Below are 21,747 nucleotides of genomic sequence, written 5' to 3'. Positions count from 1 at the left end.
GATATCCTTAATAAAAACCTGGCCCAGAGCGATCAGGACCTCAGATTGGGCCGAAGGTTCACCTTCCAACAGGACAATGAACCTGAGCACACAGCCAAGACAATGCAAGAGTGGCTTAGGGACAACTCTGTGAATGTCCTTGAGTGGCCTAGCCAGAGCCCGGACTTGAACCCAATCGAAAATATCTGGAGAGACCTGAAAATGGCTGTCCACCGACGGTCCCCATCCAACCTGACAGAGCTTGAGAGGATCTGCAGGGAAGAATGGCAGAAAATCCACAAATCCAGGTGTACAAAGCTTGTCGCATCATACCCAAAAAGACTTGAGGCTGTAATCGCTGCCAAAGGTGCTTCAAGTACTGAGTTAAGAGTCTGAATATTTATGTCAATGTGATATTTCAGTTTTTTAGTTACCAAAAATCATTTTTTTTTCTTTATCATTATGGGGTAAGTAAGTCTTAGAGCAGTTTAAAGCAATCAGAACACATACACAAACAATCCTTACTGAAAAACAGCATAACACAAAAGATAATAAGAAATTGACTGGTATGAATGTATGGTCACACACACAAACACACACAAAAGGTCTGATCTTTGATTAATGCGCAGTTGAAATGTAGTGACTGTTGACTACAATAGCCTCTTTCCTCTCACAGTCAGATGAATTACACAATTCACTATAAGAGCCCATTCACACTCACACACAGCCAGTCATGATCCGGGTTAATGAGGTCCAAAACAATGGATCGGCTAAACTGAACTTCATGCTTCTATGACTACTGTTTCCCATTCATTGATATTACCTCAATATATACTGATCGCCACATATAAACACAAAAAACAGTACTGTGGATTTATTTATTTTTTTTTGGTCTTTAGTAGGGCTGTGTCGATACAATCAAATATCAATATATTGCGATACCTTTTCTCTCAATATTTTATCAATACTTTAGATCCATGTATCATGATATGTATATTCAAGTGTATTCATATAATGTCCAGCATTTAAAAAAAAAAAAAAGAAGCAGGTCATCTGGCAAGGTCAAGGTCAAGTTCTTGGCAATGGAGGAGTCAGGAGACAAGAAAAGAGTTCACAGGTCAGTCTCTTTAATTTGTTGCTCAGCAGACACTTAATGGACGGTAACCGTCCGTAACACAAATGTAGTTCACTCTGTGATGAAAGCACTTTTAAACAATAGACAGTCTCTCTCTCGTAGATGTCGTGCTTTCCAGTCGCTCTTCCATACTGACACTCTGGCGTGCCTTTTGAGGTCTCCCTCAGCCATCACTATATTTAGAGACAGGTGTTAGATTTCATCACAACCCAGGTGACAGGCCTTACCGCTCTCTCTCTCCTGCAGACAGACACATGACCATGCCCCCCCCCCCACCCCATGCCACAGTCTATATAAGTGCAAACTCTTCACTTCTATGAGGGGCGAAAGAGACTGAAACCGAGCCTGCAGGATTCACTGTTTCTCTCACGGATACACTGGGACTCTCACGCGTTTGGCACTACGGCCAAGCAAAAATATAGATTTTCTGCTCAATCGCGATCTTCATATGAACGATCCGGATGTCAATTCTTAAAATCACAAGTTCACTCTTTTATTCTATACGCAACCCTCTACAATGCGTGTATACGGTTAAATATGTCAGTGAGGATTAGTCACCGTATTTCACTCACCAGTGTTTGAGTAGTGTAGTGGCAAAGTTCAGCACAGAGATCTTTTCACTGCGTGTTGAGAGTAAAAGTTTGGTTTTACTGTTTCCATGTGATGTGTCCAAAGACGAGATCCACACAATCCATTTGTCATTCAAAAATGTCTCTTTTTAAAATCCTTCTGTACTTCACAGTCAGTTATTGATCAAAAACAATAAAAGAAACATTTAATTCTTATCAAAAATAGTACAGATGCTGTCAAGAAGCAATTCGACTTCTGTAAAAGTTCCTATCGCTGGTCTTAAAGAGACAGTACCCTTTTAGCACTTGTTCAACATACAGTATACAGTTTATTCAGAAAGTATTCAGACCCCTTCATTTTTTTTTACATTTTGTTATGTTGCAGCCTTATGGTGAAATGCTTTAAATTATTTTATTTTCTCACATCAATCTACACTCCATACCCCATAATGACAAAGCAAAACCAGATTGTTGATAATTTAACAAATTTATTAAAAAGAAAAAACGTAAATATCACATTGACGTAAGAATTCAGTCTCTTAACTCAGTACTTTGTTGAAGCACCTTTGGCAGCGATTACAGCCTCAAGTCTTTTTGGGTATGATGCGACAAGCTTTGCACACCTGGATTTGGGGATTTTCTGCCATTTCTTCTCTGCAGATCCTCTCAAGCTCTGTCAGGTTGGATGGGGACCGTTAGTGAACAGTCATTTTCAGGTCTCTCCAGAGATGTTCAATTGGGTTCAAGTCCGGGCTCTGTCTGGGCCACTCAAGGACATTCACAGAGTTGTCTCTAAGCCACTCTTGCATTGTCTTGGCTGTGTGCTTAGGTTCATTGTCCTGCTGGAAGGTGAACCTTTGGCCCAGTCTGAGGTCCTGAGCACTCTGGACCAGGTTTTCATTAAGGATATCTCTGTATTTTGCTGCGTTCAGATTTCCCTTAACCCTGACCAGTCACCCAGTCCCTGCCGCTGAAAAACACCCCCACAGCATGATGCTACCACCACCATGCTTCACCGTTGGGATGGTATTGCGCAGGTTTCCTCCAGACATGACGCTTGGAATTGAGGCCAAACAGTTCAATCTTCATTTCATCAGACCAGAGAATCTTGTTTCTCACAGTCTGAGAGTCCTTTAGGTGCTTTTTTTGCAAATTTCAAGTCAGATTTCATGAGTCTTGAACTGAGGAGAGGCTTCCGTCTGGCCACTCTGCCATAAAGCCCAGATCGGTGGAGTGTTGCAGTGATAGTTGTCCTTCTACAAGTTTCTCCCATCTCCACACATGATCTCTGGAGCTCAGCCAGAGTGACCATCGGGTTTTTGGTCACCTCTCTTACCAAGGTCCTCCTTCCCCGATTGCTCAGTTTGGCTGGGTGACCAGCTCTAGAAAGAGTCCTGGTTGTTCCAAACGTCTTCCATTTAAGAATTATGGAGGCCACTGTGCTCTTGGGAACCTTCAATGCAGCCAAAATGTTTTTGTAGCCTTCCCCAGATCTGTGCCTCGACACAATCCTGTCTCTGATCTCTGCAGGCAGTTCCTTTGACCTCATGGCTTGGTTTTTGCTCTGATATGCATTTTCTGCTGTGAGACCTTATATAGACAGGTGTGTGCCTTTCCAAATCATGTCCAATCAATTTAATTTGCTACAGGTGAAATCCAATCAAAGTGTAGAAACATCTCAAAGATGATCCAGAGAAATGGGATGCACCTGAGCTAAATTTCAAGTGTCATAGCAAAGGGTCTGAATAATTATGTCAATGTGATTGACATAATTATGTTTTCTTTTTAATAAATTTGCAAAGTTATCAAAAATATGGGTTTTCCCTTGTCGTTATGGGGTATGGAGTGTAGATTGATGTGAATTTTTTTTTTAAGCATTTTAGCATAAGGCTGCAACATAACAAAATGTAGAAAAAAATGAAGGGGTCTGAATACTTTGAATGCACTGCATTTGTAAATATTTTTAAAACGTACAAATGAGGTATTTAAACAACAGACATACATACATACATACCACACACACACACACACACACATATATATATATATATATATATATATATATATATATGCAATATGCAATTACAAGACATCATATTTATTGATGGAATACATGGACTTATATGTATATTTTTAAAAAGCTAAAGTGTCCAAAATGATGAAAAACTAATAGAAAAAAACAAACATTTGAAAGAGAATTTAATACCGTAAGCAAAATGTAAATTATAACTGAAATATGCCCAAATTAATTGGAATTGAAAGCTTGTGAATCGGAATCAATCTGTATTATGATATATCGAATCGTGAAATATGCGTCACAATACGTATTGTGAGGTGGTACAATCCGCAGAATGTGTGAGTGTGTGTAATCTGAGATCACCTTGGGCGAATATCCTTTATTTGCTCACGTTTTCCCATGGTTCAGGGTTTCAGGTGACACACAAAACACACTGTCTCAATTTCACAAGAACAATCTCAGGTAATCAGGTCACTGAACTCTTGGGTGTCAAAACACTGTATCAGATCAGCAGTGTCTTCACTGAGTGAATCGTTAATTTTACCCAGCATGCTCAGCAAATACCTTTGGTCAAAATGCTCACAGGTCAATGTCCTACTATGTTAAAAAAAAACATTCTCCTTCAATAGACAACCAATGGGTACTGACTTCACTTCCACATTTTCACATTTTACTGAGTACTACACAGGAGACTCCAGCTCTCTGTTTGACGGGACACATGGTTAATGGTTAAAGCTGAAGTATGTCATTTTGTCTATATTAAAATACTTTCTCGGTTCCCTGCTTGATATGCAGAGACATCATTAAAGGAATAATTAACCCAAAAATGATTATATTCTGTTAAAGTTTACTGTGATAGATTTTAATAAGGGGGATGATGTGTACAGTTATTTTGGTGCATGGCCAGATTTGAGCGGTTTTCCTCGTCAGTGGTGGTTAGAATGTCACGGTTGTCATTCGAGAGGTTTGACTTCCTCTACAGCTCTTTAAAGTAAAAACTTCTCTGTAGAATTCAAATGGTTCGTTTAAGTTCTGTGATCTGCGCCGCGATATGAAGAGAAACCTGACTGAGTCATGCGAGTATCCGCTCAGCACTATACTCTTATATCGAGGGAACCCCGGTTTATGGGCATGAACCTGCGTGCTCCACAGATGCAGGGCATGTCATTGGCGTGAGTGTTCTGCAAAGTGGAAACCATCCTAGTAAAAACCAGGCTTCGATCGCACAGTGCAGATGCATTTTTTTTTAGCACTTATGAAGCGGTGAATGTAAGATTAATATCACTGAATTTTTTTCATCAGCCTGAAAATTCACTAGGGCAGCCGCTGAAAAATTTTCAAACGCTGCTTTTCTCATTGACACTGTTATTGACACCGTCAACACCAGTCGCATTGTGCCAATCCGACATTAAACGGCCATTCTGTGCTGCATGCGCTGGCGCTACTCCTGCCAATAATTGGTTTAAAACATTCGTTTTGACGTGTCCAGTGAAGACAGCCACAAGCCGCTGCAGCGCGACAGGATGTAAGGCTGTTAAAAACAAAAAAATTATTTGAATATTCTGCGAATTGAAGACAAAAAAAAAAAATGCACATTCGAATGGTAAAACTGTGCATTCGAAATTTAAATGTCCGACAAGCACTGACAATGACTGACAATGACGAATCTTTGGCAGTTGCTTTTTGCTCTCTTATCAGTGTCTCTCAGCATAAGTACGGCATTTTAAAATGCTGTGTCGGTGAAAGAGTTACATTTTGAAGTGCATCTTTCCCAGCATTCTGTACCATTCTGTTGCGCTCCGTCTAGTGTCCTGATATAACAGCGTCTATTTTTATTTAAAGCTGAAGTATGTAATTTCTACACCACTTTGAGAGATCAACGGATCTTTTAAGCAGCACATTAAAAAATCATTATTGAGTTTCTTTGCATTTCTTTACATTCTGTACCTTTATGCAGTGCTGAGAACCTCAGAAAAACGTCTGTTTATTCTTGTTGTGTAAATGTTCAAGTTCTTCATATTTTCACAATGACCTCTTGATATTGAGCAGAGACATAAATCACGGCAAATTTCCAACAAGTAAATTGCACCTACTCTCTCCAAGCTTCACGCATCAGCTGTTTGTGGCAAACATCACTCATTCATGTGCACAAGATTCAGGGTTAACCACGAACTCAGGATCAAACTCTGAGCTGACAGAGAACATCTGTAGGGAGCGTCTTGTGATCGCTGAATGCGACCTAAACCGATTTGGTTTACTTTGAAAATCTGAGTTTAAGTAGCTTTATGCAACAGGCCTTTGTTGATGAACAAACAGATAGTCCTGCCCCCAACAAATACCATTGGTTGAGTCACTGTTGTTGTGTTGGACTGGATGAGACACTCAAAACAGTGAGAGGAATTTGTATAGCTCCACAGAGATACAGTGTTTCCAGTTTTCAAGAAAATTAACCTATAAATGGCTTACTTACAGTTATCTATGCATATAAAGCTGGAATACCAGTACTATTTTTTTGAGATGCTAATAGTTATGTACACATTGCACATCATTGGAAACAATGATGGCACACATTATTCAATAATTTAATACTAATGGGAATGTATTTAATTTCTATTTTTTTTCTTTTTTTTGAGCCACTTCATTCTTCTGGTTTACAAATGAAAGTTAACGCAACTTTGTGAGGTTGTCACAAAATGTGAGTGTTATGTGTAAAGTCTGAGATGTAACTGGTTAGAGAGTATGTGTCTACGTCATTACATTCAGTTTGTTAGACGCACTTATTCCATCGCATCCTGTTCGTACATCTGACCATGGACAGGATAACACGACGGCTTGTTAAACTGAAGACATTGATGAAAATCGAAAACTCAAAGTCATGTCAACTCTCTTTCTGGTATCCTTTACAGTGTGCAAAATTTGCCATGACAGGTAAGTGACATTAAAACTTTGAAAGATATACAGGGTTTCGTTACAGGCACAGCAAGTTCGCTAGATTTCCACAAGCACAACAATACTGTGTATTCCACTTTGTGTTCTGTTTATGAAATAATCTATACTTATCACTTTTGGATCATAAAGTCTCTGATGCAAGTAAAGCCAGAGCAACTGAGAGAGAGATCCGGTCCTGACCGCTGCATATATAACACTTGGCAGTAGTGCAGGGACCCGTTTCACCTCCCTTTACAACACACTAAGTGTGTGGCAGCAAGAATGTGTGTGTGACATTAGAGGAGGGACTTGAAAGAATAGACAGAGATGTGGAAGAAAGGAGTGACAGGAGTAAAAGAGAAGATTGCGTCACACACACACTTTGATGTGTGTGTGCGTGTGTAGTTAGGCTACTCAAGGTCATGGACCTGTGTTTCATAATGGAGGAAAAGTTGATTTATCAACTTGATTAATGCTGATTTAGGAGATAAAAGTGCCATGTTTTGTTTTAGTTAGCTTTACCATGAGATGTGATCTGAGAGGATGTAGATTTATTAGCATTTCCTGTCCTTGTAAGCTCGTTGAAGTATTAAAGGAAGGGTGGGAGTGTGTACGTTCTTAGTTTTGGGGTCCAGAAGAGAGATCATTTTTACAATTTGTAACCAGATGTAATCATCTAAATCTGACAAAACCACTTTTGGGGTTAGACAAAATGCATTCAGTTTTGTATTTTTTGTCTGTTTGTTTTGGGGGTTTTTTTTAAATTCTGAACATGCAAAAAGTTTTCTTTTAGATGTAGGATTGGGGTTTGATTTAATCTGTAGTTATTCTAATTTGCTTTATAATGGTTTAGAACAGAGGTGCCCAAACGTTCTCCGGAGGGCTAAAAATCGATCTTGATTGAGGGTCGTGATTATTGTAACATTAATAACATTTTATTTAACATCAAGGCTATTTAACACATCCAGATATTAGTTTTGTTCATATTATTATTAACTACATTGTAGCATTTGATAATTTTAGCGCACGAGCATGACACCGAATTGATGCAAAGCATGAGAAGCAGAGTGACCGTCTGTGCGTGTTTATGGCACGAGCATCTGCCACTGACTCGGCACCATCTGCACAACGGACGGCACGAAACAAATAATGTTCAGTGAAAATTCAAATGAAGAGCGTGATGGATATTTTAATTTGGAGCTATATCAGATTGCAGGGGGGTTTTTTTTAGCCCAGAGCCTCCATTAATTTCCAACCCTGGATGGAACTAGAGATGTAACAGTTGTCATCATCATGCAGCTGCTACATTACACAAAGTAGTTTTGCTATTTCAGCCTTTCTTGCAAATGTGCTGCATTATGAAAAATGAGAGAGCGCCAAGATATGAAAGGCGTCGCCATCACACGCTTTCAATGTTAACAGCTTTGTCGATTATAAACAGGAACGATATAGTTTTATCGCGTCACTCGCTTACAAAGATGTGGTATAACACCATTTGCATGTGAAATTAACAGGTTTAGAAAAGTTTATACATCTGTAACATCTTAAGTTCAGTATCTATTCGACAAAGCACTTTCTCACTGCGCGCTCACACTTCTGACACTGCTGACAGCTGCATGAGAGCGAGAGAGGGAGAGACAGAGCAGATTTATTTGCACAGCTTCTGGAATTACTAATATAAAGACTAATTTGCAGCTGCACTGTAAAGTGAATAAAAGTGTGCGGGAATTTCCCACATTATGAACGTGGAAATTGCGGGAATTATTAAAATTGGTCACAATAGCCGCAATCCCGTGCTGAATTTCAGGCTCAGCAAACTGTTTTATATTAAAATATTAAAGTTGCCCTGGTTCCCCTCCTTTAGAATTTCATTATACAAAAAAAAAAAAAAAAACATTATTCTGCAATCTGCTAAATTAATGCAATGAAAAGCTGCGTCAGTAGCATTTATTTATTTATTTATTTATTTTTTTTCCACTCTTGTCATATACTTCAAGGTGGGCCAAATCAAAGGCCCTAGTTTGGGCATCTCTGGTTTAGAACAATTCTAGTACCTTTTCTTCAGCTATACTGAAACAATTTTCTCATAAAATTTACTGATCCTACTTCAGTTACATTTGCTGAAAAATAACAATCCCTACACTTTATTGACTGCACTACAGTTAATCATTAATCTTCCACTGAAAACATTAACAAGGGATGAAAACACAGTTCTTGACTGGTTATAGGTCTTACCACCACACCAAGTCACATGACTACATATTCCAAACCAAAGCAAACAAAACACTTGCAGTTACACACAGGTCTACTTTATCTGGTGACTAAATGCACGTCACTATATATCGCTCTCTACATTTGCCCTGGCAGCTCTAACACAAAAACATTACTTTTGCCCGTTACTAGGAGACCAGAATCCTTACAGAAAGAAAGGCATTGTGGTCTGGATAGACGAGCGCTGTAAATCCACAGTGGAATTCCAACATTCCCAGAGAGAGAGAAAGAGAGAGGAAGAAAATACCTGACAGGAGACCACAGTCTGTAACCGCTTTACACCTACAATACTGAGCAAAACACAAATGTTCTGGATTCTTCCATTCATACCTGTCTTTACCTCGTATTCAAGTTTTACATGATCAGGACTGAGGGAATAAGTGCATTTATATTCAGATTAATATTCATGTCTATACATAAATATATTTATGTAAATGAAAGCTGCATACACTTCAACACCACATGTGACACCAAATGAAATTGCAAAAACATTGACAGAAATTAAAGCTGCAGTGCGTTATTATAGCACCACATGTGGCACCAAATGGAATTGCAAAAATATTGACAGAAATTAAAGCTGCAGTGCGTTATTATAGCACCACATGTGACACCAAATGGAATTGCAAAAATATTGACAAATTAAAGCTGCAGTGTGTTATTATAGCACCACATGTGGCACCAAATGGAATTGCAAAAATATTGACAGAAATTAAAGCTGCAGTGCGTTATTATAGCACCACATGTGGCACCAAATGGAATTGCAAAAATATTGATGGAAATTAAAGCTGCAGTGTGTTATTATAGCACCACATGTGGCACCAAATGGAATTGCAAAAATATTGACAGAAATTAAAGCTGCAGTGCGTTATTATAGCGCCACATGTTGCACCAAATGAAATTGCAAAAACACTGACAGAAATTAAAGCTGCAGTGCGTTATTATAGCGCCACATGTTGCACCAAATGGAATTGCAAAAATATTGACAAATTAAAGCTGCAGTGTGTTATTATAGCACCACATGTGGCACCAAATGGAATTGCAAAAATATTGACAGAAATTAAAGCTGCAGTGCGTTATTATAGCACCACATGTGGCACCAAATGGAATTGCAAAAATATTGACGGAAATTAAAGCTGCAGTGTGTTATTATAGCACCACATGTGGCACCAAATGGAATTGCAAAAATATTGACAGAAATTAAAGCTGCAGTGCGTTATTATAGCGCCACATGTTGCACCAAATGGAATTGCAAAAATATTGATGGAAATTAAAGCTGCAGTGCGTTATTATAGCGCCACATGTTGCACCAAATGGAATTGCAAAAATATTGATGAAAATTAAAGCTGCAGTGCATTATTATAGCGCCACTTGTGGCACCAAATGGAATTGCAAAGATATTGATGAAAATTAAAGCTGCAGTGCGTTATTATAGCACCACATGTAGCACCAAATGGAATTGCAAAAATATTGACGGAAATTAAAGCTGCAGTGCGTTATTACAGCGCCACATGTGGCACCAAATGGAATTGCAAAAATATTGATGAAAATTAAAGCTGCAGTGCATTATTATAGCGCCACTTGTGGCACCAAATGGAATTGCAAAAATATTGACAGAAATTAAAGCTGCAGTGCGTTATTATAGCACCACATGTGGCACCAAATGGAATTGCAAAAATATTGATGAAAATTAAAGCTGCAGTGCATTATTATAGCGCCACTTGTGGCACCAAATGGAATTGCAAAGATATTGATGAAAATTAAAGCTGCAGTGCGTTATTATAGCGCCACATGTAGCACCAAATGGAATTGCAAAAATATTGACGGAAATTAAAGCTGCAGTGCGTTATTACAGCGCCACATGTGGCACCAAATGGAATTGCAAAAATATTGATGAAAATTAAAGCTGCAGTGCATTATTATAGCGCCACTTGTGGCACCAAATGGAATTGCAAAAATATTGACAGAAATTAAAGCTGCAGTGTGTTATTATAGCACCACATGTGGCACCAAATGGAATTGCAAAAATATTGACAGAAATTAAAGCTGCAGTGTGTTATTATAGCGCCACATGTGGCACCAAATGGAATTGCAAAAATATTGACAGAAATTAAAGCTGCAGTGCGTTATTATAGCGCCACATGTTGCACCAAATGGAATTGCAAAAATATTGATGAAAATTAAAGCTGCAGTGCATTATTATAGCGCCACTTGTGGCACCAAATGGAATTGCAAAGATATTGACAAAAATTAAAGCTGCAGTGCGTTATTATAGCACCACATGTGGCACCAAATGGAATTGCAAAAATATTGACGGAAATTAAAGCTGCAGTGCATTATTATAGCGCCACTTGTGGCACCAAATGGAATTGCCAAAATATTGATGGAAATTAAAGCTGCAGTGTTATAGCGCCACATGTGGCACCAAATGGAACTGCAAAAATATTGATGGAAATTAAACCTACAGTGTGTTATTATAGCACCACATGTGGCACCAAATGGAACTGTAAGAATATTGATGGAAATTAAAGCTGCAGTGTGTTATTATAGCGCCACATGTGGCACCAAATGGAATTGCAAAAATATTGACGGAAATTAAAGCTGCAGTGCGTTATTTCAGTGTCAAAAATGGCACTAAACAGAACTGAAAAAATATTGACTGTTTCCAAACCCGTTTCTCAAACAAACCTGTGTTCCATTCTTATCACTAAAGTTACATTGGAATGAAATAAAAAGTGGTGGGCACAACAAAAAACAACATCAGCTTGGCTCATGAACATTAATTACCAGTATTCTTGATTTAGTCAGTAGTGATGAACTGATTTGCTGAGAGACAGACTTTGGTTAATGAGCGTTAGCCACAGTAGGACTACCAACACTACCAGTTAGCAGATGCTTCTGCATGGTCTTAAAGTTGTTTTATGCAGTTGGTTATAAAGCAAATGCAAAAAGCTGAAGCAAAGTATGCGGCCAGCAAGCGATTTTCCAAACTTAGGATGGCAGAGGAAGTGTGATTTATATCCATGTGGAAAGTGATACCTGATTGAACGATTCAGTTATAATCATCTGGAAAGCATTACCTGATTGGTCAGAGAAACTTACCCGACCCTAAGCCTAATCCTAACAAATCAGGTAGTATTTTACTTATAAAAAGTAATGATTCTTCCCCTGCCATCTTACGTTTCGGAAATCCTTGGCCACCAAAGCAAAATGAAAATATATTATTTCATAAAGGTGGGGGGCATACTAAGAAATGACAATGCAAAACTTTTTATTGATAAACTCAATCTGTCAGGGCATGTGTGCTTACCACTATGTCAAGAGTATTGGATAACACATTCAGGCTGTGGTACCAAACATACCTTGACCTGGCAAAAGGGAAGCCCTTATGTGCAGAATATAGATCACCAGACCAAAACTTGCTGTGCCAGCCATCTCAAGCTTACCTGATCTCCATCTGATGATGTCAGTAAATTCGTTGTTGTCTCCTCCCTCAGAGGCCTCTGACAGCGTGCCCACAGAAGCCATCTTCTTTCTCAGGAGTCACAGGTAAGTCTGACACGTTAGTGTAGAAATCCAACCCTCTGGCAGGGCTCAGCTTTACATATACAACACCACTGTAAATCCCTGCAACAGATGAGATACTATCAGCCTCATCTCACAGCAGTCAGTGTGGTTTACTATGGAATACTAGCATACTGTATATTGCACAGTATAACACATACATTTTTTTTAAAAGAATGTGAAACTGTACGAACAATTACTTTATACCTATACTATAACTATATTAAAGTATACAATAGTATACAAAAGCCTTTTTAAACTACCCTTACTAAAATGTATCATGGTAAACTATAACAGAAATGTTATAGTTTCACATTACTGGAATAGTTCACCCCAAAATGAAAATTCTCTCACCATTTACTCACCCTCATGTCATCCAAGATGTGTATGACTTTCTTCCGTGGAACAAAAATGAAGATTTTTACAAGAATATTTCAGCTCTGTGGTTCCATAAAATACAAGTGAATGGTGGCCAGAACTTTTAAGCTCTAAAAAGCACATAAAGGCAGCATAAAAATAATCAATGAAACTCCAGTGGTGAAATCCATATCTACAAAAATGTATATGATAAGTGTGGGTGAGGAACAGAACAAGAGTCCCTTTTTTTTTTTTTTTTTTTTGTTTTTTACTATTAATCTCCACTTTCACATTCTTCTTTTGTTGTTTTTGGTGATTCACATTCTTCATGCATATCACCATCTACTGGTTGGGGCTGGTCAAAGGTGGAGATTTATAGTAAAAAAAGAAAATATTGATTTGTTTCTCACCCACACCTTTCAGATCACTTCAGAAGACATTGATTTCACTACTGGAGTCATATAGATTACTTTTATGCTGCTGTTATATGCTTTTTAGAGCTTCAAAATTCTGGCTACCATTCACTTGCATTGTATGGGCCTACAGAGCTGAAATTAGGTCTGAAATTGATCTTCAATTATTACTTCGATTATCGATTAATCGGATAAAAAACGAAAATTAATTCTGTATTTTATAATTAAAATTCGAATAATTAAAATTTTGTATTTTAAAAACAGAAATGATATAGGGTGTAAGGATTTGGCTTGATTTACAGTACTGAATTCATGATTCTATACTCTCACAAAACTTGAAAAGTTAAGTTTGAATTTATTATTATTATTATTTTCAGGACATTTGCAAAACAGTTCCTTTCATTACTTGTGAAACTTTGTGGAACAAAAAGTACTGCTTATTAAAGAGTAAAATGATCCATTGGAGATGGAGTGGGACAAAAATAATCAGCCCAGCAGAGGGCATAGAAATATTATAGACTAGAAGAAATATTAATAATTCTGCCCCACTGAAAAAATCATAATTATGTCGATTACATACATTAAGTATTTAAAATTAATATTGTAGGTTTTAAAATAGTATTGTCGCTGATTAAATTTTTCCAAACTATTCTTTTCAAAAATATGTGTATGTTTATCCAGTAAAATAATATTTGCCATAGTATAAATTTACTGGTGAAATCAGACATTATATTTTGCATTATCAGGAGGACTATCAAATATCAGGACCCTTAGCATTATTACACATTATATTCAGCATTATATACAGTTTAATATAGTATAATCATCTGTAAACGCAGTGCAGATTCACTCTCACGCTGAAAAGTTTCATCCCCGTGCTCACTGTATTACATGCGCTTACGTGATGAGGAGAAGCCATCTAAAACACTTTAAACCGCACACTTTGACCACTGAGACATCAGCGTGACATCAATGAAAGCTGCACAATTGATTACAGTGAAAGGCGCGGTATGATGTTGCACGAGCTTAATCAAAGTGATTATGCTCCCTTTCTCCATTGCAATCCGTTTGATTGATACGGATGCACGTGCTTGCTTGTTCAGTGAAGTTTAACGGAGACTCTCGTGTGGTAAAAACAAACAGTTTTGCGAAATACGTGGAAATACGCGGCTGATTTTGAATTCATAACATGTATACATTATAAAACAGAAAATAGCAGAAAAATGTATGTCGTGCTGGTGAGAAAACTCTTTAGTGCATCAAACAGCACAATCACATACGAGATATTTGTGTTGGCACTCCTGGAAGTGTCATGTTTGTATCTATATGCCGTTAAGATCAATCCATAATCACGAACAATAAATTGGCTTTCAAGGATGTATACTGTCGTCATGACTAACACAGGCTAACGATTGGGGTAAATTCTGTCATGTGACACTACATTTTTGCATTAATGCCAATTTTCTCGACAAAAAGTGTTTCCAAATCAGTTTTTCGCGACATCTGTAGTATCGACATAGAGTTTATGCGCTAGAGTTAAATGGAAAAATATTATGTCGACGCTTGTGAAATTTTAGTGATAATTTGCATTTCCATCAGCTTTATTTTGATGCGCTAAAACTTTTTTCACAAAAAAATCCTTGGATGGAAACGTAGTTAATGATTTCCATTATCAATAATAATCGATTTTATCGATTAGTTGTTTCAGCCCTAGCTGAAATATTCTTCTAAAAATCTTTATTTTTGTTCTGCAGAAGACAGAAAGTCATACACATCTGGGATGGCATGAGGGTGAGTAAATGATGAGAGAACTTTTATTTATTGGTGAATTATCCCTTAAAACTTCTCAGGGAGAGACTTCATTTTAATTTATTTTATTTTACTCATTACAATGGTTATGAGGAACCATCAATGGTCTTACCTGTGATTACATCAATAAAAAAAAAGCACAATGGAAGAACTCTGATAAACATAAGGGCGAGTAGAATGTAGAATAAAATTCTTTAAAGTCTGGACCTCCAAGAATTTTGGACCAAGTTTTCCACCATGTCAGGACATGAACGCAACATAATTCAAATTCTCATTGTGATTTTGACTTCAACAAACATTGCAATTTTGACTCCTATTATTCATGAACCATGTCGTTGTAGATTACCAATGTTTGTGGGTAGAGGGTGTGTTATAGGCCATTTCCTAAACCTAAGCATAGAATTACAAAATCTATACACTGTAGTTCATCATTATCTAGAAAAAAAGTAGACATATAAATGTAGCCAAACACACACTGGACTATGAAATCTTTGGGATTAGTTAGTTGTTGTAAGTAGTGTTGTCACTGTACCAAAATTTCAGTAGTCGGTACCGATACCAATGAAATTTCACGGTTCTCGATACCAATTTTGGTACCGCAGCATAAACATGCTAATATGACAATGTGCTATTGAACACACCTGTTTAGCCTATTTAAAGTTACTTTTCAATGTAAATAATATATTAAAAGAAATGCATGTTTCCTTCAAGTGTTGCTTAATCAAGGATGCATTGCTTAAGTGTTTTTAAGTTGCACCCTACTGAAATCTGTTCTATTCTTTTCCAAATCATGTTTTCCTTTAGTATTATTATTATTATTATTTTCCAGAACTCCATGTTTTAATTTCATCATCAAAATGGCTAATCAATTCATTCTTAAATCTTTTGACAAGTGAAAATATAACTTTAACACGCCGTCATTACATTTGTATTTTTTTTTATTTTTTGCCAAACTTTTATTCAACAGCAATCTTGCTTGTGATATATTGCTTCATTATTATTATTATTATCATCATCATCATCATCATCATCATCATCATCATCACAGTGAATATTACATTTCATTATACAGTTGTAATGTATTTCTGTCACAATTTCTTCAATTTCAGGGCTCTAGCTTATATTTTGAAACACGCTTTTATTATGACGTGAATTTTTTGCCGGAATCTTCACTTTCCGGATAAACAGTTTGCGACACAAAGACTTCTAAGTCATGTCTGAAATTTCATCTCTTTACACTGGCCTTTGAGTCTGACAAATGAAATGTAGGACACAGTTTTGGAGTGTTTGTATGTTGTATTTTAGATTACTGGTGTTTGTGTATGTGTTAATTTTTAAATGTTATGTTTTAAATTGTATTACTGTGAAGCACTTTGGTCAACTCTGTTGTTTTAAATGATTTATAAATAAAGTTGAGTTGAGATTAAAGCGATAAACTGCTGATATTTAATTATATAAATATATAGTTTACATGTGCTGCTTGGTTCACAGTAGATTAGTGCTCTGCTCTGTCATCTGACACAACACGTCGTGAATGATTCTCAATATGTATGAGCGGTCGGATTTAAAGTACGCACCTCTTCCACACTAAGATTTCAGCCTTTAGCGGTTTAATAAATCACACTAGGACATGTCATGATTTTAATTTGATTAACTGTCCATTTCAGTATAAGGAGTAACAGAGCACGTGCTCAAAATGAGCATTTTAAAGCAGTCGTGTCAGTCATACTGCGCGCTGTTACCAGATTAAGTTGGTGCTCGGTACTACTGGTACTGCAGAAACACTGATATCGTTACATCTTTTTTATTTTAGTATTGACTTGGTACCGAAGTACCAGTACTTTTGACAACACTAGTTGTAAGGTGTGTGGCAGAAGAGAGTGAGCGATGTCTAACTGTGATCTGGATCAGGAAAACCCTTTAGTGAGATCAACAGGTCAGGTAAAAACCTCGAACTTACAGCACCAACAAACAGATGCACAGACAAGAGAAAGATGTTATCACTGCATTAAGTGCCCCTACAGGAGAATGCCCATCACAATCTAGACTGAGGGTGGGACCGAAAACTTCACGAGAAAGGTCCTGTCTGTGTGAGTGAGTGTGTGTGTCTGCCTGCGTGCGTGTGGAAGACAAATTGTATGAGGAGCTGTCACCTGGCCAAACAGGTGACGATGCATACATTCTCAAGCTCCCCCCATTTTCTTTCCTTCAAAACACGGTCACTGATAAGGGGTCCAGCAACACCAAACCTCTTAAAGCTGCACTATGAAGGTAAATCAGTACCAAAACTCGAGAGCTTACATATTTGGATTTGAGAACTTGTACAATAAATATTTGTACTCGTAAGTTGAAATTTACATTCACAGCACCGATGTGAAAACTTGTAAAATAACATTTCTAAGTTGAATGTTGCAATCTGCACTCACAGACAATAATTCAAAGCTTGTGTTTTGAATTCACAATTGCAGACAAGTAGTCACAAATGTGTAAAATGACAATCACATAAATACAACTATAGACACAAACTTGTATTACACATTAACTTAATTTTCACAGTACAACCACAAATCGGCACTTACAACCTCTCAAATCTGGCACTACAAATTTAAATCTTCACTCCTTGACTTTGCAAATACTTTTGCGAAATACCTGTAGCAAAACTAAAATCCTGATGCGAGAGAGCAAGACCAGTGTTCAGCGGGGGACAGGGCAATGAAGTCGTTTTATTGGTTGATGCCTAGCCAATGAATGTCACCTGTGTGGATTGTGTTAACTGGGGATTTGAATAATTTTACTTGCCTTTTCAGCAGATTCGTTCAATGTGAATTGCAAAGAAAAGACGTTTTACACATTATAAAAAATTTTGGTATCATTAATAACCCGATATGTTTCATGTTGATATCTGTTCTAATGAATATGACACAGTTTAAGAGCGATTTTAACAGCTTCACGGGGTAACATCTGGTTTCACATGTTAAAGTGGGACATTGGTTTGAATGGGAACAGGCGATTACACTTGTCAGAGCAGTAAATTGCAAGTGGAATTATTTTGTATTGATAATTTACAGCCTGTCTTGTCCAAGAAAGAATTTGCTTGAGCTTTATAAATATACATGTTGGCACGCATTAGCAATACAGTGTGAAGTAAAGGTCTAACTTTAGACTCCTGCAACAAAAAGTTCATTTTCTTAGCTTTCTTAGCAAATCTCCTACCCAAAAAAGATTGCATATGATCTGAAATCAAACATTCATACAGGTATGAGAATGTGCATGTATGCTTGTGTAAATGAGATGAAATAGTCAAGAGCAGGACTGTTGAGTTCTGGAGAAAAGCTGCTACAAAGACCATCACCTAGAGAATAATGTCATTAAAGAGGTCATCTGTGACTGGTTGTTGCCTGCATAAAACAGATAAGGATTAACCAAAGAGCTAACCTTAACCCTTTATTCTAACTAATCCAACCAACCCCAACTCTATCAAACACAACTAACCTTAACTCTTACTAACCCAAACAACCCTATAACTCTAACAAACACATCCAGCCTAAACTCTAACTAACCCGACCAGAGGCCTGTTGCACAAAGCTAGTTGAACAAACTCAGAGTAAGTTTCAGGTTGACAAAACCAGATAGAGCCAAACCAGTTTAGATCGGGTTCAGCGATCCCAAGACGCTCGCTACTCTGTCAACTCAGAGTTCTGAAAGATCCTGAGCTTATGATTAACCTGAAGCTCGTGCACATGAATGAGAGACGTTTGCCACACTGTAAAAAAAATCCTGATAACTTTATGGTAAAAAACTGACAGCTGTTGTTGCAGAAATTCACCGTAAATTATATAGTAACAACGTTTCAGGCATTACGGGATGTAATTTTGATGCCTGTTTATTTCACAGTGCATTACCATTGTTTATATTATTAAATGATAAACTTGATGTATTAACCTTCTGAAACTTTAAAAATCCGCTTTTCACTTTATAATGTATTGTTAATCACTGTAGTAATTACAGAAGGGCACATGATGACATGTAGTTCAACAATAGTGTCCCCTCCAGAAGCAATGACCAACAAATGTGTAGAGACAGTGTCACTCACAAACACTAAACACCATCAGTGTAACATGTGAAAATAAACTACATAAAATATAACACAGAAAACCCAATGTACATAACTGATATTAAAAATAAGAAGAAACATAACTATTCCCATAAAATATAATGAAATGCGATGGGTCATGCAGGGGAATGCCCGATTATGCGTATCACTCTGTCCCTAGAGCAGCTTTGGGACTCTCTGATCACTGTCTGGTTCATCTTCTTCCAACCTACAGGCAGAAATTAAAATCAACCAAGCCAGTAGTAAGGACTGTAATGAGATGGACCAAAGATGCAGAGCGAGAACTACAAGCCTGCTTCGACTGCACGGATTGGAGTGTTTTTGAGGCTGCAGCCACAGACCTGGACGAGCTCACAGATACTTTTACATCATATATCAGTTTTTGTGAGGATATGTGCATTCCTACTAGGACTTATTTAAAGTTCAACAACGACAAACCATGGTTTACAGCAGAGCTCAGGCAGCTTTGTCAGGCCAAAGAGGATGCTTACAGGGGTGGGGATAGAGTCTTGTACAATCAGGCCAGGAACACACTGAACAAGGGAATCAGAGTGGCTAAATGAACATACTCTGAGAAGCTGAAAAACAAGTTTTCAGCTAACATCCCTGCATCAGTGTGGAGTGACATGAAACAACTCACAAATTACAGGACTCCTACCCCCAACCCTGTGGTGGACCAACAATTGGCTGACGACCTGAATGTGTTCTACTGTAGATTTGAAAGGCCCAATCTCACACCCCACATCCACTCTGACCTTCACTTCACACAAACACCAACACCTCCTGCAACCCCCCCTCCACCCCCCTCCTGCTACTCAACCTGCACTTAAGATCTGTGAAGATGATGTGAGCCGGGTCTTTCGGAAACAACAGCTTCAGGCCCAGATGGCATCTCACCAGCGTGTCTTCGATCCTGTGCTAACCAGCTGGCCCCCATCTTCACACAGATCTTCAATAGATCACTGGAGCAGTTTGAAGTCCCATGCTGCTTCAAATGCTCAATCATTATTCCTGTCCCAAAGAAACCAAAAATCACAGGACTTAATGACTACAGACCTGTCGCCCTGATGTCTGTGGTCATGAAATCATTGGAGAGACTGGTGTTGGCCCACCTGAAGAACATCACTGGACCCTTTCTAGATCCCCTTCAATTTGCTTCTCAACAGGTCTGTGGATGATGCAATCAACATGGGATTGCATCATATCCTGCAACATCTGGACAGACCAGTGACATATGCAAGGATCCTTTTTGTGGACTTCAGTTCAGTTTTCAACACCATTATCCCAACTATACTCCAGAATAAATTACACCAACTCTCTGTTCCCACGTCTATCTGTCAGTGGATTACCAGTTTTCTAACGGACAGGCAGCAGCTGGTGAGACAGCGGAAACTCACTTCCAGCTACTGTACAATCAGCACTGGTGCCCCCCAGGGATGTGTGCTCTCCCCACTACTCTTCTCCCTCTACACCAATGACTGCATTGCCAAGGACCCCTTTGTCAAGCTCCTGAAGTTTGCAGACAACACCACTGTCATCGGCCTCATCCGAGATGATGATGAGTCTGCATACAGAAGGGAGGTTGAACAGCTGGCTGTCTAGTGCAGTCAAAACAACCTTGAGCTGAACACGCTCAAAACAGTGGAGATGATAGTGGACTTTAGGAGGAACACCCCAACACTGACCCCCCTCATCATTCTAAACAGCACTGTGGCAGCAGTGGAGTCATTCAGGTTCCTGGGCACTACCATCTCACAGGACCTGAAGTGGGAGACCCACATTGACTCCATTGTGAAAAAGGCCCAGCAGAGGTTGTACTTCCTTCGCCAGCTGAGGAAATTCAACCTGCCACAGGCGCTGCTGATACAGTTCTACTCAGCAGACATTGAGTCTGTCCTCTGCACTTCAATAACTGTCTGGTTTGGTTCAGCTATGAAATCAGACATCAGAAGACTACAAAGGACAATTCGGACTGCTGAGAGGATTATTGGTTTTATTAGATTTGCACTATGTATGTGGGTATGTATGTATGTGTGTGTGTGTATGTACATATGTGTATAATTATTTTTTTATTTTTTATTATCTATGTCTTGATGCTGATTTTGTATTGTTTTTGTGTTGTTGTACACTGGAAGCTCCTGTCACCAAGACAAATTCCTTGTATGTGTAAGCATACTTGGCAATAAAGCTGATTCTGATTATTGTTTTTTACCATAATTTTAACAATAATTTATCGTAAAAAGTACATGTACTTTCTCGTTAAACATAATATACATTTCTACCATATATTTTAAGGTAACTACCCGTTAACCAATTAACATTTTTTTTACTGTATAATTTTTACAGTCTTTTACCGTTAAAATGATGGACAATTTTTACAGTGCGCAAACAGCCAATGGCTGAAGCTTGAAGAGAGTCTGGGCGAATTACTTCACATGAGAAATTCAGTGTGATTTAGATCTGAAGATCAAGAGATCATTTTGAAAATAAGAAGAATTTTAACATTTACACAGCAAGATAAAACACTGCTTCAGCCGTGGAAGTTTGAGATGACTGCTGGAAAAAAAGAACTGAATATAAGGTATGATTGAATT

General features: G+C 38.0%; 1 protein-coding gene across 1 annotated transcript in view; it reads right to left on the bottom strand.

The window, feature by feature from the left end:
* Positions 1 to 21,747, bottom strand: part of LOC127418870 (utrophin-like) — a 333,951-nt gene that overhangs the window by 304,668 nt on the left and 7,536 nt on the right. The window contains exon 2 of the mRNA XM_051659723.1: positions 12,343 to 12,523. Coding sequence (XP_051515683.1) covers positions 12,343 to 12,424 — 82 coding nt within the window. The 5' untranslated portion in view covers positions 12,425 to 12,523. The remainder of the gene's footprint in view (positions 1 to 12,342; positions 12,524 to 21,747) is intronic.

Source organism: Myxocyprinus asiaticus, chromosome 28, assembly GCF_019703515.2.
Source record: "Myxocyprinus asiaticus isolate MX2 ecotype Aquarium Trade chromosome 28, UBuf_Myxa_2, whole genome shotgun sequence".
NCBI classification, from domain to species: Eukaryota; Metazoa; Chordata; class Actinopteri; order Cypriniformes; family Catostomidae; genus Myxocyprinus; species Myxocyprinus asiaticus.
Note: the sequence above shows the minus strand (reverse complement) of the source record. Positions and strands in the feature narration are given on the sequence as shown.